This window comes from Anser brachyrhynchus, assembly GCF_964034855.1.
Source record: "Anser brachyrhynchus genome assembly, chromosome: 1".
NCBI lineage: Eukaryota > Metazoa > Chordata > Aves > Anseriformes > Anatidae > Anser > Anser brachyrhynchus.
The window spans coordinates 103972727-103991025 of record NC_137694.1 but is presented as its reverse complement, the minus strand read 5'-3'; the positions used below and the strand labels follow the sequence as shown (position 1 = coordinate 103991025).

At 40.1% G+C, this 18299-nt stretch overlaps 1 protein-coding gene across 8 annotated transcripts in view; it reads left to right on the top strand.

Moving 5' to 3' along the window:
- Positions 1-93: 93 nt before the first annotated feature.
- The window catches only part of EPHB6 (EPH receptor B6), a 90143-nt gene continuing 71937 nt past the window's right edge, over positions 94-18299 (top strand). For 5 of the 8 annotated variants that reach the window (XM_080589709.1, XM_080589706.1, XM_080589707.1 and 2 more), the window contains exons 1-2: positions 440-784; positions 16502-16708. In XM_080589709.1, coding sequence (XP_080445835.1) covers positions 16615-16708 — 94 coding nt within the window. In that variant the 5' untranslated portion in view covers positions 440-784; positions 16502-16614. The other 3 variants (XM_080589703.1, XM_080589705.1, XM_080589704.1) reach the window with 3 other exon arrangements.

Genomic DNA, 18299 nt, shown 5'->3' with positions numbered 1-18299 from the left:
GTGAGCTTGGGCTACAGGAGCCTGCGCGGCACAGTCCGTTATGCCGGCGGGGGGCGAGGGGGTGGGCCGAGGCAGTGATAGAGAGGGGTGGTGACAGCAGTGGCCGCTGCCTCACAGCGTGCGGTCTCAGTCGCGCAGCTCCCCATCCCCATGTAGTCTCGCGTGCTGCGCTAGGCTGGGCCTCTGGAGGGGAAGAGAGGTTGAGGGGGTAAAGCACAGAGAGAGGAGGAGGGGTATGGGGGGGGGGGGGTGAGGTGAGGGAAGGAAGGAAGGATGGATGCAAGCAAGCAAGGAAGGAAGGAGGAGCAGGGGGGAGAGAGAAAGGGAGGGGGAAGGGGGAGACAGAGAGGGAGGGGGAAGGGGAAAGGGGGGAGGGTGGAGGGAGGAGGGGAAGGGCGGAGAGAGAGGGAGGGAGAGGGAAAGAGAGATTCTGGTAAGCGGGAGGAAGAGAGGCGTCTATGGGAGAGGGAACCCGGCTGGGGAGAAGAAAAACATTGCCAGAGAAGGGGCAGGAGAGGAGTGCAAGAACTGAGACTGGTCGCAAATGTCGGGCTTATTGAAGACATCTATTGGCTGTGCCTTGGGCTGGGGGACAAAGCGATAGTGGGCGCAGAGTGGGAATGACCCAGCGCTGGCCCACCAAGATGGTGTAATTTACACGGTGAAAACAGCCTTTGTCCGACTTTTCTGATGCCAGGAGACAGCTCTTCACAGCTTTGGTGGGAAGGCCTCCTCTTGAGTAATACTGGGAAGTGAAGGGGGTGTTGCTGGAGTCCTACAAAAGGTATTGTGGCGGGCGAGCAGGCTGGCGGGAAAGGATGTTGTGAGCCTGTCCAAAGAGACCGGAGGAAGAGAGCCATCTTCTAAGATATCATTGGGTCTCTGCCATCGGGGGTGGGGGTGGGGCAGGGAAGAAAGACGACAAATGAAGTACTACTTCGGAATGGGATTAAGACTCCAAAAAATTGTGTTGTTTTTTCATTGTTGTTGGTGGTGGTTTGTTGGTTGGTTTTGTTTTGTCACTCCATATCCTAGTGTTTGCTGTATGAAAGTCTGCATTACTGGGACTTGGGAGGGTCCAGAGACCCCCAAGCTCACTTACGTCAGATGCCATGTGCGGGCAAGGAGATAAAAGCTATATGAAATCATGTCACAGTTTCTCTTCTCATGGAAATCGGTATCAAAATTAGATACTTTTAACACATACATGGTTGGTGTGGTCTGATCCTATGTGCTTTTGTTGTTGTCTCCCCCCCCCCCCCCCCCCCCCCCCATCTTCTTTAAGAGCTATAATTGAATCTTGCCTTAGAAGTCTCTGAAGCAGGGAGGCAAAGGTAGATTGATAGTGGTGTAGATTCCTGATTCTGGTGGACCAATATAAGGAAGGCTTTGTGGCCTTTTCTGTGGATAGGGTTGTTGAATGCTCCTGTAGGGGACAGAAAGCTGTATGAGTGTTTGTGGCAGAGGAAAGCTGTGCTGCTCTATTTTTCAAGATGGTGAAAAGTTCGTTCAACTCATATTAAATTGTGATGTTACTGTTGCTGTGTTGGGTATTTTAAATTTGCCTTTTGTGGGCCCACTGAGATAATTTCACTTAGTCTGACGTCTCTTTGGCTATTACCCTACTTGTTTGGTTGAAGAGAGGAGTGAATTTCACCTGCCTCCCTCACAAGTTACATAAATAAAGTCAAGATAGTGAAGCAAATCTCCCAAGGGGCATCCTTCGTTTAGGAATGATACCAGCTCATCAACTGATGAGGAAGGAGAGTGAGAGGGCAAATGAAAAGAACAAAGTTAAGATGGGGGGAATGATTAGCTGCTACTAGGCACATTTGTTACAGAGACAGATCTGCTGCCTCAGCTGGGATGAGCAAGGGAGGTTCCCCTTTTCCTTGCTACACAGATCCTAATCAGAAACATGGAGACTGGATGTGGGAGCACCTCTTGTTTAGTCACAACTGATCTGCTTGCCTTCACCTACTAATACAGGATTGCAGTGACTGTTTTTAGGGCTTTCTTCATTCCCAGTTTGAGATCACTCCAGTGCTGAGGTGCTTTAAAGTATAGGTACAGCTGAACAGTGAAGGAAGAGATACTCCACAATCTAATAATCATTTTTCTTACATGTTACCTGATCTCTATACTGAAGAAAAAACAAACAAACAAACGAAAAAACCTACTGTTTTTCCTTTAGAACTTCATTCCTTAAATTCAACTCCTCGTGCCACTTAAGGTTATTTTGCAAGCCTCATATAACTGGAGGTGATTGATTCTTTCCTGTACTGCCTTTTGCATGTATTTACTCTTAGCCAAATTGTATATATGCAGTTCTTAGTTCTTTGTCAAGCACTGGTGCCCCTCCAATACGTAAATGTTTTTACCATGCCTTCTGAGTTCACCCTTATTTGAATTCCTTCACTGAGCTACACAGAATAGTAGGTATGGCCTTATGTTTTGATACTAGAAAAGACCATTGCTTTGGGGCATTGGAGCTTGTATGAAGTAAGATTTTATCCTCTATAATCACTGAAATCATGCAGAAAAACTTGTTTTCTTGCTTTGTTCTGAGGTTCTCAGCTCTTCCACGCTATTAACTGTGGCAAGAACAGCTTGGGTTATAGACACTGTTTTTAGAAGGGATTGGGCAAGAAATGTCTCTTTTCTTTTGACCAAGGCTGTTACTGACTTCGCCTTCTGTATTTCACTTGCAGGCTGACCCACTGACATGATGTAAATGCTGTTTTGGGGAGAGGCAGCTAGTCTTCCCAAGGAGACAGCTGCTTATTCTCCAGTATGCCTTGCTCCTGTAGGCTATGTTTGACAAGAGAGCTGATACCTCAGTCGACTGAGAATTGTCTTCTTTGTGTCTATACAAATTCACTGCGTACAGTCCTTTTTGTGACCAGGTGTAGGTGTTTTTCCCCTTTCCCCCTGTAGTACAGCATGTGCCATAAGCAGAGAATCATATAAGAGATCACTATGGTTTCTCAACCCTTATTTTGTGTACCACCATTAATATAGAGTTGCTTTGTGGCCGACTCATTCTTCCCCTGCACTGTTGAGACTTGCGCATGCTCTTTCTCTGGCATCAGGAGTGCTTCCCATCTACGTCTGCTTCCCCCATAACCTGCTTTTCCTTGTTACGTGTGCATTATGCCTTAGTAGCTCCTGTGGGAAAAAGTCCCTGAAAATTAGTGTAAAGTACATTTAGTGCACTGTTAAGGTTTCACAGTTTACTACTCATTTTTGTGGCCATATTTATATATGGTTAATGCATACACAAGCAATAGAAGATGGAAGAAGTAGAAACTGGTACGTATGATCAAGCTAGACCTATATAATGTAGTTTAACAACCCAAAAGGTTGGCAGTATCACCATAAAGGGTGCTATTGTGGGAGAGTGTTTGTGAAGAATATATCAGATAGAGTGCTTTCTTTCATAAACATACAATGATTATTTTTTTTTTCCAAAAAGCCAAAAGACACTTTTGTATGAAGAGAAAAGATGGTTAAAGCTTTAGGAGAAAACTGATGATCCTGCTATAATTTTGTCTTTTTTTTTTTTCTTAAACCTACTTTAATATTATGTTACTACTGTGTCTTACTGTCTAAAAAAGAAAAATCTCTGTTTTGTAAGAAAGCTGTATATCATCTTACAGCAATACAGCTAAGATACTTTTTCCTGCTACTAACTCGGCTACTAATTCCAGCTACTAAGAAATTCAGCAAGTTTCCGTATTTTTGCAACTTTATCATTAAGCATCTGTCTATTGAGATTTGTGCCAGACATCCCTCTTCTTCCATATTTGCTCTCTATGGCAATCAGGCAATGTCGTGGACTTCAGGGGATGTATACAAGTATAACTTGTGGAGATTTAGCGTGTAATTCTGTAGTTGTTGTATAGCAGAAAACTATCTCTCTGTTGACAATTGTACTAGGCATGCAGACCCCTAAAAGGATAAAAACTCCCTAACTTCTCATGTCAGCCACGGTGCTCTGACATGTGAGGTGTAAATCTGCTGAGTAAGAAGATGCCATTTTATATCATCATTCTTATTACATTCGATTTAAACAAGGAGTTTCATATTTAACAAAGAGAAGAACTACACTAGCACTTTCTTCTCAGAAGCATATATTTTGCTTTCAAGAAATATTCCTCTACCATCAGGAGCAGAATTTTGTGTGTGTTATTGATAAGTATGCTGTTTTTATATTTTTACTGTTTAAGTGTATATTTTGTGGAAGTACTGACACATTATTTTTATGGAAAATGCTATCTTTTCTCTTAAAAAAAGGACACCTTGGAGCAGGCTGATGTTCCTGTCAGGGAGGTGATATCTGGTTGTTCTAGAGATCACTTCTGAGATAAGAGGCAACTTTGGAAATCAGTCTTGTCTAGTCACTGTTTTCAGTTTGCTGTGTTTCCAGAAGCCCCTCTGCATTCTGCTACTCAGGGCTTGTTTGTCAAGGAAATTTGTATTCAAATGTTTCACATGCACATGTGCACACATGCGGCTGTGTTCACATACAGGCACACAACAGCAGTTAAAGAGGAGAATAAAAGTGCTTTTCTGGGACTAGACAAGATGCTGGATAGTGTCAGAACACAGCCTATCCAGTCTGAAAACTAGTCATGTGAAGGCTAGATCCTTAAGGTCTTGGTTCACCTCAGGATGGAAATTCTGTCCTGTCCAGACCTGTGGATTGAAACATCCATGACTTCATTTTCAGACAGACTTTTTTTTTTTTTCCCCCTCTAGGCTTGCCATGTAAATGAATCCTCTGCTGAATCTGGAGTTTCCAAATGCAGCTTTTCTCTGTGCCATGTCTCCGGAAAATATTCTGTGTGTCTAAATCATATAATTAAACCCTAGAAGGTAGAGACTGAGTACTACTAGCTCTGTCTAATTTATTTCTGTTTTAGCAAGCTTTTGATTTTGAAAGGTAAAATGGGGCACAATGATATTCCACCAAGTTCTATAAAGCTTTCAGAACTTCCTTAAATGACCTAATCTCTCTCCCACTTAATATAAAACACACACACGATGTGAATGTATTTGGCCCAGCTGACCACTTCAGAGGCACTGTGTGGTATGCAGACGCCTGTGTGGGGGCTCTTAGCATCATGCTTACAACAGGTTTCCGCAGATCCTGAGGATGTCTACACATGGAACTAGGGTTCCTTGGCAGAACTATTTTGTCTTCCTAACAATTCTTTAAGAAGGGTATGAAACATCACAAGAGAGATCTTGCTGTGGAGACCTCTGGATAGGGTTTGAATAACTTCAGTTTGGAAATTCAAGGTTTGGACTATTTATAAAAATTGAACTTCCAAATGTTGCTTTACACACAGCTTGGCTCAATTTGATCCCAGTAAGCAGGATCAAAAATACCTTCTGCACCAGGGAAAATATTTGGACTTATTCCTTCCTGGCTTTGAACCAGGAAGAACTGCTGATGGAAACACACCTGGACTGGGATACTTGCTTGCAATTTTCTCTGAGACAGTTCCTTCCCTTTCTAATGTCAGTAGGCTTTGAGCTGGTGCCAGTAGCAATGGGAATGCATTTTCACTTTTCAGTGACTTTGCTAATCCCATTTGAAGTATGTGGTGTTTATAAAGGGGCAGTCACACCAGCAGTTATCACTGCCATCACTGTAATATCAGGACTGGAATAATTCTCTTGAGGAATGATCATTTAATTACTAGCACAGAGAGCATCCCAGTGGCCTTCTCCTCATATCCTTCTCTAAGCATACTTCTGCGTTGGGAATTGGCAGAGACTCGGTACTACAACATGATTTGACAACAAATTCTGCTGACCTGAGTATAAGTCAGTGGTCCGTTCAGATCTAGCAGATAAACAGAGACTTGACAGAGGGAGTTTTCTGTAGTTTGCATGCATCTTGGTGTTGTGTTCTTCTGTGACACACAGATCTGGGAGTCAGATGCTGAGGAGTAATTAGTTTTCTTTCGGTGCTTTACTATAGCACCTGTTTGCTCAGGGCCCTGGGCTGTGTACTAGAAATACATTTGGTGAAATAACGTAATAGGAATGATACATGACTTGTGTTCCTTGTTTCAGTCAAAAGTCATCCTAATGTTGACTAGAAGAATCATGTTAAAAATTGCATGTTCCTCATGGATAAATTTACCCATCCTTAATTAGAAGTGGCTCTGGATAGTCTCAGACAGCTGAAGGTTCCTGCAACTCAGGGAACCAAAATAGTGACTAACTACCTATTTAGCTCTTGTTATTATACTCTCTCTGGCAACTGGGGAGGGAGACAACCTTCATGTCAGAAAATGTGTCTTGGATCTGCTGTGTTACAGTTGAGACCAGTATCCAAGGAAAGGAAGTGGTGCATTGTCCTTGTTTCACTTCGGGTGTTGTCCTTTGGTTTTGTTATTGAACATGGTTGGTAATAAGAATAACGAGCCCCAACATCCACAGTGAAATATAAGTAAGCATTTAAGACACAGAGGAGGCAGGATGCGCTCTGAGGCTTATATGTTATTGCTTTCATCTCTGGCACTAAAAATAGTACAAATGTAATTAGAGAGAAATCTTATGAGTCTGAAATATCTTTCTACCATAATCCACTTGGCCTTCCCTTTTCCTCTTAAGACTTTTCTATTTTTGTTAAGTATTAGTGGCACGTAATGTTCCCATTTCCTAAGTATGGAAACAATGAGCTGGAAATGCAGGATGGAGGAAGATGAGGGAAGGACCTGGCAATGGACTTGGTTGCTCTTCAGGCTGTGGCAGTGGCAAGTTCATGTTTTTGGTGGGGCTTTCTAACCTGCCTTCGCTGCACATGGGCTCCCTGGAATGCTGCATTCAGCTCATCTAATCATTCCACCCAGTCATTCCCTTCCAGGTCATCTCTCTCTTCTTTACAACCTAGATCTCTTCAAGCTGCTGTTTCTGCCTCACTGCTCTCTGAACTAAGCCTTCTGCCTCACTGCCTCAGCTGTCTCCTAAACAAGAGCCAAGTTTGGGTAACCAGATTGACAAAATCAAAGTAGGGGCCTAGTGTGAGCTCTGAACTTGCATAAATCATTACTGTTGTCCTCTAAATAAATATCTACATATAATTGATAAAGATTTTTAAAAATAGTATAAAAATAAGATGTTTTTGAAGTCGAATGGGACTGTTATATTCTCTGTTCTTGCTGCTGGTATCAGTCACTTTAGTAGTAAGACCAACATACCATGAGAGAAGGGGACTAAGTCTGAAGATTCTGGATTTAGAAGCTGGAACTGGAGAGAGGAAAAACTGGAGAAATCAGCAATTTTCTTATTCCCAGAATAAGTTCTAGTTTTCACAATCCCTGGCTCTGTGCTCTTACATTTCCTTGGGGGATTGCTACCAAGATAGATCTCTGTTTGCATGTTACTGCAGAGTGCCATACACCTAATCCAAAAATGGTTAGACATAGATTAAAGTTAGTTTTCGTGTACAGTAGTGTTGAGTGTGATCAGTGCAGTATAGCATTATTTTGTAGTGCTTTACTGCCTGATGGGAGTGTGAGGCTCATACTAATGGTAGACCAAATTCCTATCTTGACAAATGATGGTCAAATAAGCATGGAAGATGCATCGTGGAACTGACTCTTATTTGAGCTGTTTTCCTTCTCCCCCATAGTTTTGTGCATATGTTTTCCACATCCAACACTCTAATTGACATGTTGCAATTAAAGCCTGTATATTGTACAACCTGTTGGTGCAGTCAGCAACATTCAAGTGAATCAGCATGACTGAAGATAATTTTTAGTCCCCAGTTCCATATCCTAGAACTAGAAAACTGATCTTTGCAATAGGAGATATGGGGTATAACTGGATGGAAGCTAGCTGGTAAACAATTGCATGGAGTGGGGCTGGGGACTAAGGTTTGGATGGCAAGATCAGGGCAACAAAAAAAAGTTGAGTGATGTGATTATGCTTCAGTGCTTCTGTTGCCTTGTGTTTTGCAGAGAACCATTGTGTGCTTGCTTTTCTTAAGATGAATAAAACCAGTGATAAATAGTGCTAATAATTAAATAGTTTTTAAAAGTAAAAGTAGCCTCTCTATCTGAAAACGCTTGCAGTCAACACTTCGAGAGCCAAGCTATATGACAGAACAAGGCTGATTAAAATGGAAAAAATAGTTTTAATCAACGTTTAAATCATTAAACATGTTATCTGAAAACCCAAAATTGCATCCTTTGAGCAAGAAAGGAGAGGTTTTTTTAGGTTGATAAAGAGAGCAGCACTTAAATGAGGATGTTTTAATATTATTAGTTCTTTCTGCAGTCAATTTTGAAATGTCAGTTTCTCTCATGGAATGAAAGGCAATTTCAAATGGAAGGAATTCCCATAGAAGACTGTTTTTTTTTAAAATATTTTTTTTTATTTTACCAGCTGTCAGTGCTGCTGCTGTCTCCTAATGAACAACATACATTTGAATACTGTGAATATGAATAGCACGCATTTTCTGCTTATGCCAAATTCTCCTTGCTTTAAAACCCTAATAAAGTCAAAAGCAAAATCAGAGATGAAGACAGTAAATATATTTTTAAAAAGTCTTTACTGCAGATAAAAAAAAAAACCTTAATCCTTACTAAAGAGCTTTGCAAACTTTTGTCCACAAATAACAGTTAAAAAGAATTAAACAGTTTAACAGTTAAAAAGTTAAAGTTAGAAGTTTTCTTAAAAAGAAAGATATTCTCTCTTTTTTTTTTCTCCCTCCCCATTGCAATGTTTTAAGTGTTTATACATAGATCTTGGTTCATGTGTAGCCTTACATGGTTGGAAATACTCTTAAATTAAAATGGAAGAGAACATTAGTATAAAATATTCATTTTCTTAGGCTTGTAAGCTTCCATTGTCCATATCTTACTTTTATAAGACCACCATTTTTCCCCCACCCAACCTTTCAGGGCCTTGATTTCTTTTACAGCATCCTGACAGTGCCCTTAAGGCCCTTCTGCAGCTCTGTGCCTAGTTTGTCCATGCAGATTTGCAGATGATCTCCCAGACTTGGGAAGCAAATGTCAAGGTTATTTGCCTGATTTATGCTATTGCTTGTCTTACCATTACTAACACTGTGCTTGGCACCTTGATTATATTTTTCCATCCATTAACAATCACATTAATTTAAGGTGCAAAAGAAGCAAGATCAGCACTGCTTAAAAGATGAGAAAGTGATTTTAGGGACATACTCTTTATGTCAGACATCCTTTGCTTGAATATTGCTTGTGAAAAATGTTTTTCCCTTTTTTTTTCCAATGACAAAATAGTATGCATCATTTTCCACGATTTTTTCAAACTAGTCCTTATAAACTGTAGGTGTCACTACCCTAAAATTACTGTGAAACTTCAGGTATTTAAATAAACTTGGTGCCAGTATTACACAAGAAGGAAATTTCAATTTTCAAATAATTTTAACTACCATAGGATCTTTTCATCTAGAAGTTGATGATGTGGTGTGGTATTACCTGTCTGAACAGCTAAACTCCACCGCAACCGCTCTCTTACTACCTGTCCTCCTCAGAAGAGGGGAAGAAGAAAGTATGTTGGAAAAAAAAAAAAAAAGGAAGAGGAAAAAAAAAAAGCTGTGCGGAAGCACAGAGAGAGGAAGAAGATACATTCTCTACTTCCCATCAACAAATGATGTTTGGATACATCCTAGGAAGCAGGGCCTCAATATACGTAGCCGTTGTTAGGGAGGACAGACATCTTCATAATGAAAGCACCCTCTCTCCTTCTCATTTCCCACCTTTTATTGCTGAGTGTGACATCATATGGTACGGAATATCCCTTTGGTCAGTTTAGGTCAACTGCCCTGGAGATGTCCCCTTACCACCTCTTGCCCACTGCCAGCCTGCTGGCTCTCGGGGGTGGGTTGGAGGGAGTCTTTATGCTGTGCCAGTATTGCTCAGCAATGGACAAAACACTAGTGTGATACCAGTGCTGTTCTAGCTACAAGTGCAGAGCACTGCAATATATGTGGGCCACTGCAGGGAAAGTTAACTCCATCCCAGCCAGAGCCAGTACATATGGCCACCCTCAGGGTTACTTAAGTCAAATCCCTTAAACATAAAATGCTTTGTTTAAGATCTTGGAAATACAACCTTTTACACAGTGCTTAAGAAAGGTTTAATTCTATTCTTTAAAATCTGAAAATCATCCTGCTTTTATACAGATTAAGTTATACCTATAAAAGGTAAATCACACCTGAAATTGAAAAAAAAAAAATCATGTTTATTTCCACATAGATAGAAGTGTATTGCAAGGCTCTGTGCGTAGTTGTATTGCAAGAAGTTTCCAGAAAAACAGGGTAAAATTTGAGATGAGCAGAGCAAAATTATATTTATTTATTCAGCTGTTATCTCTCTTCTTTCTACAGTCTCCTCTATTTACTAAGTAAAAATTAAATGGAATAACCTCTATGCTTTTGCAATTCCTGTTATTTTTAGGAAAGTTTGTATCAGACAAGTAAGTGATGGATAATGTGTACAAGAAAATGTTTCTTAATTTTCACTCTGTAATGTGTTTAAAAGACCAAAGCTGGAGCTTTGCTTCCAGGTGTTAGTGTTAGAAACTTGAGTATGATTACCAGTGCCCATGAATGGCACGAGCACTCATGAATCACTCCAAAATCGTCAAGTCAGATCCTGTGAGGTGGTAAGAGATTTTATTCAGGAGCTTTAAAATACATTTTGTGGTATTTAACATGCATATAATTCAAGTACCTAGTAAGCAAAGAAAGGAGCTGCTTTTGTATCTTTAATTAGGGAAATCTTATTACTATTTTTTAAAATTGCAGTAATATCAAGAGGTCAGTGTCCATCTTGTAAAGCATGGTAGAAACATAATGGGGAGGCATTGTGAGAATTTGGGGAAAGACAGGGCAGAGGTGAATGAATTTTGGTCAGGAAGAAAAAGAAGGGTGACAAGCAAAGCTGTGATGCATATACCTAGCCAGGTAAGCAGAGAAGAGAGATTTGAAGGAAAGCACTGTGGTTAGCTAAAGAAATATGTAATACGTCTATTCTGTGTACAGGACAGGTTGCAAGACTTCACAGATAACTCCCCAGATAACTTGCTGGGGAGAGTTGAGCTATGCATAGCTCCCTTTTTATTTAGTGGACATATTAGATATCTAATAAAGATCTTTGAGGTCAGTCCGCTTACTCTAGATATTGTTTGAGGAATGATGCTCGTAATTCGTGCATCCAATTTGATGGGGTGAATCCAAGCCTCAAGGGCTTAATAAAAAAAAAAATCCGTTTACTTTAAGGGCTATGAAAGTTCTTGGATTGGATCTCCCTAGGAAATGTATTGTCAGAGCACGGAAATTCAGCTTCAAGACTACTGATATTTCAATGGTAAACAAGGAATTAAATTGCTGTCTTTGGATAGCGTTCAAAATCAACCTTTGGATTTTTGTTGTAAACTATAGAATCCCAAAAGACATAGACACAGCCCCATTCCATTGCAGATCGAGGTGAAACCTTTTAGCTGGTTTTATAGGCGTGATCAGACCAGCTACAGAAAATATTTCATTGTATACATTGTTGAGAAAGAATTTCAAGATTAGTTATACATTAACACCTAGAACGGTTATCTCCAAAGTAAATTAATAAATTGCATGTATGATTAAAACCCCACAAGGGTCTGTAACAAATTCCATTCTCCTCTCAGATATTTTAAAAGTACTTTGGTGTCATCAAAATAATCTCAAAAAGTAATAGAGGATAAAATGATATATAAGAACTATTGACATGATTTATAAATTGAATTAAACATCTCTGTGCTGCTATATGTGCACCAGTGATGACTTTTGTAGAAAATCACATTTAATTTCAAAATACTAAAACCCTGGGTGATGAATGATGTGTTGCTGTACCCCTATTCATTTGCTGTTTGAGATGTAGAAAGATTTTTATGAATAGCAGTTACTGTAATGGTCAAAGACCAAAGGTAAACAGTATTATGTCATGCACAAGGTGTTGCACAGGCAACACAGCTGTGAAAAATTGACAGCTTTTCACAACAGCATTGTGAGCTGGATGGATCAGATTTTACCTGGTGAGGTGCATGACCATAGGCACAAGGGCATCTCCGTGTCAAAGAAGCAGTTATAGTAAGAGAGATGTGGGGGTGGAGGGAAAGGCCTCTGACTTGATGTATGATACTATCATGATTTCCCATTTTACACGAATGGGAAGAAGTGATAACGCCACTTCTTGTACTCTCCTCTACCTAAACATGATGAATCGGTGTGTGTACTATACATTAATTGATGCAGTAGTTTATTGACTCTCCATGATTGTGCTCATTTATCTCTCCTCACCGAGAGATAATATTAGGCTGTTATGAGTCACAGTGCAAAATGTGCAAAAGGATAAAAGACTGCTACCAAAAATTTTAAGGTATTTGCTCTACCCTGAAGAATTTTTGAAGGTGCATTTCCTTTGCATCTAGATGCTTTTCATGTAGAAGTAGTATGACAATTATGAGGGACATTTGTTGAATAAAGTGTAGCAGAGGGAAGTTATGTCTATATAATGATTTCTACTGTGATACCGGCTTAGAGGAGTCAGTTAATCACAAACAAGGAAGAAGCATTTTTCCAGTGGGACAAAACAAGATGATCTAGAAAAGCTCTTGGGACAGTTAGGAAGAATGAGAACAGTAAAAAAAATCTTGCATTGTTAGGTTCTCAGCTCCTATTGGTAGATCAATTTAAAATACATAAAAGTAGTTTGTTGCAAAGGGATAGATATATTTTCAAATCTGTTGCCATAGAAGTGTGTACAGAGTATCAGCAAGTTTTCAAAATTGGGATTAGATAAATTCATAAAGATATATTAGAAGGAATGGATTGGGGTCTACCCTTTAGCAACTGTAGTTTTGTGGATGCTGGAGAAGTAGTAGCTGAATGCAACAGAGAGAGGCCAAGCTTGCAAGCTGGCTCTAAATCTCTACCTGCCACTGGAGGCACATAGAAAACTGTGTTAGATAGACTGTTGATCTGCTTCAGTGTTCATTCTTGTGTTCTGAAACGTGGTTTGCAGTAAATCATGAAGAATAGTTATTCTGCTGACTGCTCATCTGAAAACATAAGTGTTCTTCCAGTAAGGAAGACTGTCAAGAAAAGAACTCTAGATTAAGAATGGACAGTTCCTTCACTGTGTTGACAGACCCATTGTTTACATTTGGCTCCAGTGAATAAGGTACTTGGACCAATATTAGAGGTGGGATTTCTGCAAAGTAATGCAGGATGATAACCCCTTCAGAGCAGTGGATCAAACTCCTGTCAGCTTTCATAAAATGGAATAATGAAACTGACCCTTAGGTCCCCTGTAGTAATTGGGGACTATAGGACCGGCAGTTCTCCCTGCTGCCTCTGTTTTGGTCTTTTACTTTGTGTGAAATGAAGAGCTCGAAGAAACAGATACATTCCATTTCTGGAGAGGAAGAACCTATCAGGCCCTCGTCTCTTCTTTAGAGGGCTTTTGAAATGCTTGAACAATCTTGCTTTTTTCTTAATACTAAAGGCATGTCCAAATTCATCCTGTAGAACCCAGATAGAAGCATGGTTCAGGTGTGTATTTAACTGCTATTTTTATGCAGGTTTTGTAGGTGTTGACTGTTAGAGTGGCACTGTGTACTGTTTACTGATCTGTGGTTACAAGTTGTCCACCTACTGAGCTGGGCTATCCTTCAGTGAAGGTCTGTGATTTATGGGTTTAATCAAAAGGACTAGAAAGTGAGGATTTTTCTTCAAAGCTTAGATTCAGTAGAACCTGTGGCCAGCGGTGAAACAGTACAGTATCTCTAGTTGTTACTGTTCTTCATAAGTCTCAGAGGGTCAGATAAACCCAGGAGAAAAAACAGTCTTTTCTGAGGAAATCCCTCCTAGATGGGCCATTTGCATGACCACGTCGTCAAGACTCAAGACATATGTCACTGGAGTACTGCAGGATAAGTGACTACACAAATCCACTTCCCTTCTGGGAAAAACATGCAATGATGGAAGAGAATTTGTAATCAATGCTAGCCCGTTCAGCAACACTAGTGCCTTGTGGCTGTTCAGGTGTCTTCACTGACAGTGCTAGAACTTTGTGGGAATCCTTTATCTTCATAAAGAAGGTGCTGCAGGGATACTGGCTGCATGAAATACTTCACGCTTGGCACCATTTAGGTACAGGATGGGCAATATATAGTTGGTCTTTTTTTACTGCTTGAAATCTTCAGTGTTTTATAGGGCTGAATCATTAAAAGACATTTGGATCCTCAGGAGCTGTTATACTCTTCAAATGCTTTATGATTTTCAGAAATTCCAAGAAACGGAGTAGAATAGAATAGTTCAGTTGGACAGGACCTACAAAGATCATCTAATATAACTGCCTGACAGCTTCAGGGCTAACCAAAAGTTAAAGATTGTTATTGAAGGTGTTATCTTAATGCTTCTTGAACACTGACATCCATGGGGCATCAACAACTCGCTAAGAAGCCTTTTCCAGTATTTGACCACCTTTATGGTAAAGAATTTTTTCCTAATATCCAGTCTGAACCTCCCTGGCTCAGCTTTGTGTCATTCTTGCATGCCCTATTATTGGTTGCCAAGGAGAAGAGATTGGCACCTCCCTCTCTACTTCCCCGGCTCAGGCAGTTGTAGAGAGCAACAGGGTCACCTCTTAGCCTCCTTTAATCCAAACTAGACAACTCAAGTGCCCTCAGCTTCTCCTCACAGGACATGCTTTCCAATCCTTTTACCTGCTTTGTTAACCTCTTCTGGATGCTTTCAAGTATCTTAATATCCTTTTTGTATTGTGGAGCTCAGAACTGCATGCAATATTCTAGGTGAGGATGCACCAGCACTAAATAAAGCAGATGCCTGTTGTAGATTGGCTGGCTGTGCTATGTTAAAGGCACCACAAAATGTTTTGCCCTCTTGGCTGCCAGGGCACACTGCTGGCTTGTGTTGAACCTCCTGTTGATTAGCACCCCCAGATCCCTTCTTGTCTCAAGCAATAGTCTTCAGACCTTTACCTGGAGAATGCTGCTATATGCTTCTTTCTGTAAGAAAGAGTATGCTGATCATTCAGCCTGAAATTTTCTCCTTTTCAGTTTCATGTGTGGTGTTTTTCTTCTGTGCTGTCTACATCCTTCCTAAACTGATACCTTATTACTGCTATCTTATTTTTTAATCTTCATTTTGCCTCAGTCATGTTTAACTGACTTTTTTTATTTTTATTTTTTAAGGTTCTCATCAGGGACAGTGTAAAACAGATCTATCCCATTTTGTCTAGTAATTTCTGCCCCTCTTTAGCAAAGCAAATGAAATTCTACTCCATTGCCTCATCTCATACTTCCCAGGCTGCTTGTTCTATGCTACTCTAAAATGGCTCAATTTTCCTTTTGCTGGGTTTTCAGATAATTGCAGTGAGGCTGTCCCTTTAAATTACAGCTCTTCTGTCCCCTATTTCAGCCAAGTTACTTAGCAATTTCTTCTCTATATTGCCTGAGACAATTTTTTTTTCTCCTTAGCCACGCTTCAGTGTCTCCCTGAAGTGTCTTCAGTGCTCTGCACAAAGAGCACATAAAGAAAAAAAACATACTGTTCTTTGCATGTAACCTTCATACTTCCATGCTGTTTCTTTTGTGGGCTGAGAATTGGGCAGATGAGGCCAGAAACACCTTCCTTAGCAAAATTATTGGATTGGATTGATTTAATGTAGTCCTGGATTAGGCTCTGTGCTGTTCCCAAACTGTGACAGTGGCCTTGATGTCAGGTTCTTAGTAGTGGTGTGGTTGTTTTTTTTTCTTTCTTTTATTTTTTTTTCTTAGATAATAAATTTGGACTTGTGTTCTTTTCTTGGCAGTAATGCAGATTCCCTGTTTGACCTTAAAAATCACAGTGTTTGCTTCCTCACCTGCAACACGTTTGTGGGAATAGTACTGTCCAGCTTCTGTAGTGTGGTGCAGCAAAATCTTTACAGGGACAATTGTCTGCATCTGAAATGTAGTTACTTTTAGCGTAAAAGTGTGTCAGCAGTGCAGATTTGTATTCTCACAAATGGTGAAAACTCTCCTGTCACGGCTACTGTCAAAAGCAATTATATGTCAAATGTAATTATAAGAGACAGAATTTGGAAACAATGCAAGGGAATTGGAATAGACACCTTCCAAAGGATGTTGCCAAAGATGCAAAGGGTCAGGACTTAATGCAGCCTATACTGTGTGAGAGATTAACATTGATCTGGGAACCCCACTCTCACTGATGCCATGAATGTCTCAGAATTTGTGTTCACTGGCAGTGTACAAAACAACTGGGACTAAATGCTATGGAAATATGGTACATATTGGGCCTTTGCTACTCTTCTCACCTATAGCTCTGAAGTAGTAAATGATAGAGTAGGTGGATAAAAACTGCCAGTTTTTTTTTTTTTCTGTATTATTGTGACCTCATTTCTGTTTCCACCTTCTCTCTTTCCTTAACCAGTATTACTGTGTGAAGGCCTATGCTTTGATACTGAAACGCTTCAAGCAACCTCCGAACGTTTCAATGGAGTAGTGAGTGTCTATTAGAGATGGTGGAAACTACAGAGAATCTTCATGGATTCTAATGCTGGCATCAATGCAAGAAGAGTGTTGGGAATGGGTTGGCTCTGGATGATCTGCTTCTTTCATCTCGTCACCTCTCTAGAAGGTAAGAGTAGATTTTATGAAATGCAAGAACTTAACAGGTTTTTCTCCAGAGGAAAAAAAATGTGTGTTCTCCAGAATGCTTATCACAGTAAAGATAAGCATTAAGCAAATACCTTTGTGTTTTTTGATGGTTTCAGTATCTCCTGAGATATAAAAGATACTAATATTGTTTCTAGTGTAACAGGCAACACCTCATATGAAGAACTAGTCCCATTAATGGATACTTCTACTGTCTGTTTCAGTAGTGACACTTTCAAATACTGAACTTCGTGTCCCATGAATAAGCTTGTTTATGCTTTGCATGTATTTGATTCCTGTGTTAATGTTCTTGCACCGTGTTTGTTTTGAGAAAGTCTCTAAAGGTTTATGCTGACTTACAAGGCAGCATCCAGTGGGCTACAGGAATTTTTGCCTCCACCATCTGAACAACTTGTCCCATGTAATACATGTGGAGAGAATACTTTGCATTAACGAGAAGAGGCAGTTTGGATTGAGCCAGCAGAGGAGGAGGCAAGGAGAGAGAGCAGTGACGTGATGATAAAGACAGGAAGGTGAGAAGAAAGGCCAAGAAAAGAGGATAAGGAAGAACAGATGATAGGAGGGAGGATAATGAGAACAGGAGATGAGATGGCAGCTATGAGAGTGATTTAGAGAAGGGCAGAGGTATTGTAAACCATCCTCCTGTTTGTTCAAAGAAATATCCTTGCAGCTACACTTGTTCACTGAACTGCACTGCATTGTACTGAATGTTCATCTCGCATACATGAAAGCCTCTGAAAAAGGAGAGAAGAGAGAGGGGAATCAAAGGGAGACAGGGCAGGAAAGACCTGGAGGGAGGGGAACAAAACTGTGACAGATATAAGAAAAAGCGAGCGGAGAATGGAAAGAAAAATGAAAGAAAATTGATTTTTCTGTTTAATAGTGAAGAGGAAAGCATTCCTTCACTTAATAGGAGGGGAGAAGAGCAGAGTGGAATTGAGTGGGGGAAGTTCAGAGGGAAAATAATTGATATAACATTATACACTAATACCTAAGTCTCTGAAACTGTTCATTAATGATATTTAAATTAAGTAAAGAGTTGTTATTCCCTTGTGTAACTGAGATAGAGAAGGCAGGGAAAATGTCCTTCTTCCCCAAATACGAAGTAATTCAGTGACACCTGTAGGAACATTTTCTGAATTCAGTGATCTCCCCTGAAAGTTTCTAGTCATGAAAGAATTTAAAAAATGCTGTTTGATACAACCTCACAGATCACATGATTTAAATGTCTTTATCAGAATAAGACAGTAAAATTCTGCCTATGGAGAAGTACAGCTGCCCAGGAGCTGAAATGCAACTCAGTTCAGTCAGGGGAGACAGGACCTTGTGTCGTGACAGTATTATTTAGAACTAGGATTGCTCCCCAAAGCTAATTAGTATCACAGATGTAAATATTTTTCTTTTGGTCAAAAGGCAAAGAATTATTATACGTTAGGGGAAGGACAGTAAGTGATGATTGACATGTAAAAAGTTTTGCTACAGTTATCCATAAGAAAGGAAAAAGAGCCATGGCCATTTTGTTAACTCATGATTATATATAGTAGAAACCTGAA